Here is a 9,403-nt window from a genome sequence, read left to right as displayed (position 1 = left end):
CTCCGCCTAAAAAAAAAAAAAAAAAGAAAAATTAGCCAAGTCTGTTGGCAGGCGACTGTAATCACAGCTACTAGGGAGGCTGAGGTGGAAAGATCGCTTGAACCTAGGAGGTGTAGGTTGCAGTAGGCCAAGATTGTGCCACTGCACTACAGCCTGGGCGACAGAGGGAGACTCCGTTTCAAAAAAAAAAAAAAGAGAGAGAGAGAATCTGCTGGGCCGGAAGCTACAGCCAGTCCAGAAAAGGCACTCACTTAGAGCCCCAGAGGTAGGCAGCTAGGTGAATTCAGAAGAGGGATGCAGCAGAGGCCTGCCAGGGGGTGAAAGCACACAAGAAACCATTCAATTCAGCATTTCCTAGGCACCTCTGGGACATGGAAAACTACAGGAGACTCACCCCTGCCCTCAAGGAGCTAAATCAAGGGAGACAGACCTGAATGTTAAAAATGCACCCCACTGGGAAGCAGTTCAATAGATCGCAGTGAGGATTGCGCACTGGAATTATGCTTGATGCCTCTGAACTGCACGCTTTTAAAATTGCTTAAAACGGCCCAGACATGGTGGTTCACAGCTTTAATTTCAGCACTTTGGGAGGCTGAGTGGGAGGCTCACGTGAGGCCAGGAGTTCAATACCAGCTGGGTAACAAAGCAAGACCTCTGACTCTACAGAAATTTTCCAGATTAGCCAGGCGTGATGGTGTGCACCTGTAATTCTATCTACTCAGGAGACGGAGGTGGGAGGATTGCTTAAGCTCAAGAGTTTGAGGCTGCAGTGAGCTTTGATCACTTCATTGCATTCCAGGCTGGGAGACAGAACTAGACCACCAGCACTTTGGGAGGCCGAGGTGGGAAGATCATTTGAGGTCAGGAGTTCGAGACCAGCCTGGCCAACATGGTGAAACCCCGTCTCTACTAAAAATACAAAAAATAGCCAGGCCTAGTGGGACACGCCTCTAATTCCAGCTACTGGGGAGGCTGAGGTGGGAGAACTGCTTGAACTCAGAAGGCAGAGACTGCAGTGAGCCGAGATTGCACCACTGCACTCCAGCCTAGGGAAGACAGTGAGATTCCATCTCAAAAAAAAAAAAAAAAAACTGGGCCAGTGCAGTGGCTCACACCTGTAATCCCAGTACTTTGGGAGGCTGAGGCGGGCGGATCACAAGGTCAGGAGTTCGAGACCAGCCTGACCAACATGGTGAAACCCCATCTCTACTAAAACTACAAAAATTAGCTGAGCGTGGTGGTATGTGCCTGTAATCCCAGCCACTCAGGAGGCTGAGGCAGGAGAACTGCTTGAACCCAGGAGATAGAGGTTGCAGTGAGCTGAGATCGTACCATTGCACTCCAGCCTGGATGACAAAGTGAGACTCCGTCTCAAAAATAAATAAATAATTTTTTTTTTTTTAAGTAACTCTACTGGAAAGCAGCTGGATTAAACTAGTGGTTCTAGTGGTTCTCAAACTTTGCTATGCATTAGAATCATTTAGGGAGATTTTATAAAACCAGATTCCCAGGTCATACCACATGCAAAGTTAGCCACAGTAACTGCAAGTAGAACCCAGGAGTTCACATTTTTCAACACTTTCCGGGGCATTCCACTGTTGACTACCTTTGAGAAGAGGGATGAGGTACCCCTCAGCTGAGACAGCGGGGCCAGTCACTGACACTCAGAAACCACGCGAACAGCACTGGCTTTCACTTGGCTTTCTGGTCAACAGTCCCATTCAATCCCGTAAGAAGTATCCTAACAATTGCACTTCACAGAAGAGAGACTGCGTTACTAGTCCAGGGCCAAGCCACTAATAAAAAGGATCTGCACCCTCAAACTCAGATAGAAAATTAAGGTCCAGGACACCGTCCCTCTAAACAGATAGGGATGTGGCAAGAAAAGTTAAGTCAGGCCAAAAACTACATATATATAAATATATATATACATAAATATTATATTATATATAATTATATATATACATTTTTTTTTAAGACAGGGTCTCACTCTGTCACTCAGGCTGGAATGCAGTGGTGTGATTTTGGCTCACTGCAACTTTCACCTCCTGGGTTCAAGCGATTCTCCTGCCTCAGCCTCCCGAGTAGCCACCACGCCCGGCTAATTTTGTATTTTTAGTAGAGACGGGGTTTCTCCATTTTGGTCAGGCTGGTCTTCAACTACCAGTCGACCTCAGGTGATCTGCCCACCTCGGCCTCACAAACTGCTGGGATTATAGGCGTGAACCACCGCGTCCAGTCCCATTTTTGTATTTTTAGTAGAGATGGGGTTTCACCATGTTGGCCAGGCTGGTCTCGAACTCCTGACCTCAGGTGATCCACCCGCCTCAGCCTCTCAAAGTGCTGGGATTACAGGCACCACGTCAGCCCATAGATTACTTCCACAACGAAGAAAAAGTTAACTCAAAAAGCACCAGGCAGCAGTGGCGCAGTGGTCACCATGACAGCTGAGGGGCTGGGCGTGATTCTGCCAGGCTAGGAGCACACCCAGCACCCAGAATCTCAGTGGTCGCTGCTTCAGCACAGCCTGTGCCATGGTCACTTCTGCCCCCTCCTCGGAGCATGTCGGGAAGCTGCATGAGATCTTTCACAGTCTCCAGGAAGGCCTACAAGGGGTGCCCAAGCAGCTGCTGGATGCAGTGGGGACCAAAGAGAAGCTGATCAGAGATTTTGATGAAAAGTAACAGGAAGGAAATAAAAAGCTGGCAGAGATGGAGGAGGAACTACATTACGCACCTCTATCTTTCCATAACCCTATGATGTCTAAGCTTCAAAACTACCAGAAGGGCCGGGGGTAGTAGCTCACACCTGTAATCCCAGCACTTTAGGAGGCTGAGGTGGGCAGATCACTTGAGGTCAGGAGTTCAAGACTAGCTTGACCAACATGGTGAAATCCTGTCTCTAGTGAAAATACAAACATTAACCAGCCGTTGTGGTGCGCAGCTGTAGTTTCAGCTTCTCAGGAGGCTGAGGCAGGAGGATCACTTGAAACCAGGAGGTGGAAGTTGCAGTGAGCTGAGATCGCACCACTGCACTTCAGCCTGGGCAACAGAGCGAGACTCCGTCTCACACACACAAAAAGAAAGTACCAAGAGTAGCCCAGGCAAGGTGGTTCAGGCTTGTAATATCTATACCTTGGGAGGCTGAGGCAGGGGGATGACTTGAGGCCAGGAGTTTGAGACCAGCCTGGCCAACATGGTGAAAGGTCAGGAGTTCAAAACCAACCTGGCCAATATGGCGAAATCCCATCCCTACTAAAAATTAAAAAAAAATAATCCCAGCACTTTGGGTGGCTGAGGCAGGCTGATCACGAGGTCAGGAAATCAAGACTATTCCTGGCTAACACGGTGAAACCCCACCTTTACTAAAAACACCAAAAAATTAGCCAGGCGTGCTGGCATGCAACTGTAGTTCCAGCTACTCGGGAGCCTGAGGCAGGAGAATCACTTGAACCCGGGAGGGAGAGGTTGCAGTGAGCCAAGATCGTGCCACTGCACTCCAGCCTGGGCAACAGAGTGAGACTCTGTTTCAAAAAAAAAAAAAAAAGCCGGGCGCGGTGGCTCAAGCCTGTAATCCCAGCACTTTGGGAGGCCGAGACGGGCGGATCACGAGGTCAGGAGATCGAGACCATCCTGGCTAACGCGGTAAAACCCCGTCTCTACTAAAAATACGAAGAAAAACTAGCCGGGCGAGGTGGCGGCGCCTGTAGTCCCAGCTACTCGGGAGGCTGAGGCAGGAGAATGGCGTGAACCCGGGAGGCGGAGCTTGCAGCGAGGTGAGATCCGGCCACTGCACTCCAGTCTGGGCGACAGAGTGAGACTCCGTCTCAAAAAAAAAAAAAAAAAAATTATTAGCCATGCATAGTGGCTCATGCCTATAACCCCAGCCACTCGGGAGGCTGAGGCAGGAGAACTGCTTGAAGTCGGGAGGCAGAAGTTGCAGTGAGCTGAGATCATGCCATTGCACTCCAGCCTAGGCCACAGAGTGAGACTGTCTCAAAAAAAAGGCCAGGCGGGGCACGGTGGCTCACGCCTATAATCGCAGCACTTTGGGAGGCCGAGGCAGGCAGATCATGAGGTCAGGAGATCGAGAGCATCCTGGCCAACACGGTGAAACCCCGTCTCTACTAAAAATACAAAAAATTAGCCGGCCATGGTGGCAGGCACCTGTAGTCCCAGCTACTTAGGAGGCTGAGGCAGGAGAATGGCATACACCCGGGAGGCAGAGCTTGCAGTGAGCCGAGACTGCGCCACTGCACTCCAGCCTGGGCAACAGAGCAAGGTTCCGTCTCAAAAAAAAAAAAAAAAATACAAAAATTAGCTAGGCGTGGTGGTACATGCCTGTAGTCCCAGCTCAGGACTGAGGCTGAGGCAGGAGAATCGCTTGAACCCAGGAGGCGGAGGCTGCAGTGAGCCGAGATGGCGCCACTGCACTCCAGCCTGGCAACAGCCTCCATCTCACAAAAAAAAAAAAAAAATTTAAAAATTAGCTGGGCAGTGGTATGTGTCTATAATCCCTGCTACACAGGAGGCTGAGGCAAGAGGATGGCTTGAGCCTGGAAGTTGGAGGTTGCAGTGAGCCAAGATGACACTACTGTACTCCTAGCTGGGAGACAGAGCAAGACCCTGTGGATGGATGGACGGATGGATGGATGGAAGGAAGGGAGGGAGGGAGGGAGGGAAGGAGGGAGAGAGGGGAAGGGAAGAGAAGAGTGGGAAAGGGACAACAGAAAGGGAAGGGATGAAAAAAGTAACTTACCTTCTTCTGGCCCTTGAAACATTCTGACAATATAAAAGAATCTCCTTAGGTAAGAGAGCTGGCTGTGTTTCAAGTGAACCATCCTCACAGATGAAAGCCTTCACACCCAAGTATTAGAATCATTTTCTTGGAATTCTACAGGTTAAAGCTATCTACAAGAAAATTAACCAGACTCAATCTCATTCTATTAGGAAAAAAAAAAAAAAAACAGTATTAAACTGAATCAATGATTCCTAACCTAGAGTCTACTTTTTTATTTTTATTATTTTTTATATACACAGTCTCACTGTCACCCAGGCTGGAGTGCAGTGGAACAATCTCGGCTCACTGCAACCTTCGCCTCCCAGGTTCAAGTGGTTCTCCCACCTCAGCCTCCAGAGGAGCTGGGATTACAGGCGTGCACCACCACATCCGGCTAATTTTTGGTATTTTCAGTAGAGATGGGGTTTCACCATGTTGGTCAGGCTGGTCTCCAACTCCTGACCTCAGGTGACCCACCAGCCTCAGCCTCCCAAAGTGCTGGGATTACAGGTGTGAGACACCACGCCCAGTCCCAACCTAGAGTCTTCTAAAAATGTTCAGCAAGGCCGGGTGCGGTGGCTCACGCCTGTAATCCCAGCACTTTGGGAGGCTGAGGTGGGCTGATCACAAGGTCAGAAGATCAAGACCATCCGGGCCAACACGGTGAAACCCCATCTCTACTAAAAATACTAAAAATTGGCCGGGCGTGGTGGCAGGTGCCTGTAGTCCCAGCTACTCGGGAGACTGAGGCAGGAGAATGGTGTGAACCCAGGAGGCGGAGCTTGCAGTGAGCAGAGATCACGCCACTGCACTCCAGCCTGGGCGACAGAGCGAGACTCTGTTTCAAAAACAAAAACAAAAAACAAAATGTTCAGCAAGAGCTGAGTACTGCTTAAAATCCAGTGCATCTGAATCATCAGTTGACCTGCGATAAGGATAGACAGTTAACTAAACCACCCAGTGCCCTGGCTTTCCCTGAGAACTGTTCCCATGCAGCACAGCAAAGTGGGGAGTGCTTGCAAGCCAGATCAGATCCTGGCTTCAGCTGTGCAGACTTGTAGGCCTAAGGTAAGAAATCTGTCCTCAAGATAAGACTTCATGGAAACCTCACTGGCCTTGGGGAAGATCTGGGCTCTCTGCAGGTTCATGCAGCAAGCTAAGCCTCAGTATTCTCTTCTGGGACATGTGCAGCACCCAATGCTGCTCATCTTCAGAGGAAAAGCATAAGTCCTTACAATACTCTGAGAGGCCCCACCTGACCTGACTTTCCTCACATTATCCTCTCTGACCTCACCTGGGACCACTCTTCCCAATCCTTCACTCCTCTCCAGGCCCATCTGCCTCCTCAAACAGATTTGTCCTAGGGCCTCTGCACTGACCTTTTTTCCCCCTATAGAGTCAGGGTCTTTCACTGTATTACCCAGGCTGGAACACAGTGGTGCAATCACAGCTCACTGTACCTTTGAACTCCTGGGCTCAAGGGATCCTCCCGCCTCAGCTGCTCAAATAGCTGGAACAACAGCCTCAATGCCACGGCACCCTACTTTGCACTTGACTTTTCATCTCCCTTGATGACTACCCCAGGTATCCACTTAGCCCAAGCTCACGCCTCCAAATCTTTGCTAAAATGTCACCCTCTCACTGTAGTCCACCCGGCAAACCACCCTCTCAATCCCCAACCCAGTCCTTCCAATCTCAGCTTTTTCCTTTTGTCCACGGCACTATTCATCTTCTAACACACTGCATAATTTACTTATTAAATATACTGTTAATGTTACAGCCCCTGCCACTGCCCATGTAAGCTCCAGGAGCGACAGATGTCTATCTTCTTTTCTGATGAGTCCCCAACCCTTGAACAGCTCCTGGCACACGGCAGGTACTGAAAGTCCGCACAGACCCCTTGGGAGAGGCCTTGAGCACGCAGCAGCCCCGCCCTTCATCTCATCAGAGCACTTCCTTTTGTGCGCGTTTGATTAAACACCTGGAAAACTGGCTTATCTAGAATTTACGATGCAGTTTGGTCATTTAAAAGTTAGCCTGGGCCGGGCGCGGTGGCTCACGCCTGTAATCCCAGCACTTTGGGAAGCCAAGGCGGGCGGATTACGAGATCAGGAGATCGAGACCATCCAGACTAACACGGTGAAACCCCGTCTCTACTAAAAAAATACAAAAAAAAAATTAGCCGGGCGTGCTGGCGAGCGCCTGTAGTCCCAGCTACTTGGGAGGCTGGGGCAGGTGAATGGCGTAAACCCGAGAGGCGGAGTTTGCAGCGAGCCGAGATAGGGACAGCTTAAGCCCAGGAGTTAGAGACCAGCCAGGGAAACACAGGGAGACCCCATCTCTATAATAAATAAACAAACAGCCGCCGTGGTGGCGCGCGCCTGAAGTCTCAGCTACTCTGGATGCGCAGGTGGGAGGATCGCTTGTGCACCGGAGGCTGAGACTGCCGTGAGCCGAGATCGCACCACTGCACTGCAGCCTAGGCGACAGAGCGAGACCCTGTCTCAAAAAAACGAAACAAAACTAAAAAAAGTTGTTGTAAATGCTTAAAAACTGCACTTCACACAAAATCCTTCAAAACCTGGGTTCCTTGGAGGTGTTTGTTTTTCCACTTTTTGTTGTTAAAAAATGAGCCAAGAGCATCCTCCGGGTCAGTTTATGTGGAATAAACTGTAAAGCAAACGGTGGGACGCCCGAACCCGCCCGGTGGCCGCGCTGCGTCCGCGCCTTCCCGCCCGCGTCTCTCCGCGCTGGGCCCGCGCCCTCACCGTCTCCTCGCGGATGCCCTGGACGGCCCTCCACTGCGAGGGCACGGACGCCACACCCAGGGTCTCGTCCTGCAGTGGCCCTGGCCGCCCCGGCCCCGGGCCGCTCGCAACCCCGCCCGTCGCCAGCACCGCAACACCCGCGCTTCCCGCCCGCTCGAGTAGTCCGGACTGCGCACGGGTTGCCGTGGAGACAGTTCCGCCCTCTTGTGCCGACGCACTCAGGCGGGACCTCCGCCCCTACGCCGCCTTGAGCGGAAAACGCGAAACGTGAGGCTGGCGGCGCCATGTTTGAATTGGTCGCAGCGCCACCTGCAAGGCCTGGAAGAAAGAAAAGTAATGATTCTTCTCGGCCAGAGAAAGAAGCATGACCGGTTTTGCATACCCTGTCCCTAGAAAAAGCAGGCTCGAGGAAGGCCTGACTACTCCTAGGCGAGGAAAACTGCGGAAGTGATGCATTGGTGCCAGGTTCAAAGATGGCGCTGAGCGGCCAAGCGCAGAGGCCAGGCGACGGCTGGAGCCTGCGGCCGTGGCGGGCCCGCGAGTTCTGGGCCTGGGGGCGCAGATCTGCCTGAGCAACTGATGCTTCCAGAAGATCCGAGAACCGCGCCACTCGAACAGGCTGTCACCTCGAAGCCAAGTGGTCTCCCTTTGATCCTCAGTCTATGTCTCAATAGAATGATGATGAAAAATATCCCTACGGAGATTAAATGTGGTTGAAAAACTGGGAGGTCCAGGCCGGGCGCGGTGACTCACACCTGTAATCCCAGCACTTTGGGAAGCCGAGGCGGGCGGATCACGAGATCAGGAAATCGAGACCAGCCTGACCAACAACATGATGAAACCCCGTCTCTACTAAAAATACAAAAATTAGCCGGGTGTGGTGATGCAGGCCAGTAATCCCAGCTACTCCGGAGACGAAGGCAGGAGAATCGCTTGAACCCGGGAGGCGGAGGTTGCAGTGAGCCGGATCGCCCCACTGCAGTCCAGCCTGGGCAACGGAGTGAGAGGTTGCCTCAAAAAAAAAAAAAAAAAAAAAGCCGAGCGCGGTGGCTCAAACCTGTAATCCCAGAACTTTGGGAGGCCGAGGCGGGCGGATCACGAGGTCAGGAGTTCGAGACCATCCTGGCTAACACGGTGAAACCCCCGTCTCTACTAAAAAATACCAAAAAAAAAAAAACCTAGCCGGGCGAGGTGGCGGGCTCCTGTAGTCCCAGCTACTTGGGAGGCTGAGGCAGGAGAATGGCATAAGCCTGGGACTCGGAGCTTGCAGTGAGCTGAGATCTGGCCACTGCACTCCAGCCTGGGAGACAGAGCGAGACTCCGTCTCAAAAAAAAAAAGAAAAGAAAAGCTGGGAGGCCCAAACGAGGTCTTCTACAGAAAAGCGCTTATTAAATCGAAATTAAAAGCAAATAACCGGCTGGGCGCGGTGGCTCAAGCCTGTAATCCCAGCACTTTGGGAGGCCAAGACGGGCGGATCACGAGGTCAGGAGATCAAGACCATCCTGGCTAACGCGGTGAAACCCCGTCTCTACTAAAAAAAAATACAAAAAAAAAAAAACTAGCCGGGTGAGGTGGCGGGCGCCTGTAGTCCCAGCTACTCGGGAGGCTGAGGCAGGAGAATGGCGTAAACCCGGGAGACGGAGCTTGCAGTGAGCTGAGATCCGGCCACTGCACTCCAGCCTGGGCCACAGAGCGAGACTCCGTCTCAAAAAAAAAAAAAAAGCAAATAACCAAATAATGTGCCTACTGTATGTCGGGCAAAAAGTCCAGAACGTCTCTTTAAATTCTCACCCTGTGGAAGGAATTACTTTTTTTTTTTTTGTATTTTTTAGTAGAGACGGGGGTTTCACCATGT

At 51.3% G+C, this 9,403-nt stretch overlaps 1 protein-coding gene across 1 annotated transcript in view; it reads right to left on the bottom strand.

Moving 5' to 3' along the window:
* The window catches only part of WDR34 (WD repeat domain 34), a 29,188-nt gene extending 21,275 nt beyond the window's left edge, over positions 1–7,913 (bottom strand). The window contains exons 1-2 of the mRNA XM_023216897.2: positions 7,857–7,913; positions 7,548–7,784 (exon numbers count right to left, since the gene is read on the bottom strand). Coding sequence (XP_023072665.2) covers positions 7,548–7,784; positions 7,857–7,913 — 294 coding nt within the window. The remainder of the gene's footprint in view (positions 1–7,547; positions 7,785–7,856) is intronic.
* Between the last annotated feature and the right edge of the window lie 1,490 nt (positions 7,914–9,403).

The sequence above is a fragment of the Piliocolobus tephrosceles genome, chromosome 14 (assembly GCF_002776525.5).
Source record: "Piliocolobus tephrosceles isolate RC106 chromosome 14, ASM277652v3, whole genome shotgun sequence".
Classification (NCBI taxonomy): Eukaryota; Metazoa; Chordata; class Mammalia; order Primates; family Cercopithecidae; genus Piliocolobus; species Piliocolobus tephrosceles.
This window is presented reverse-complemented; position numbering and strand designations above follow the sequence as displayed.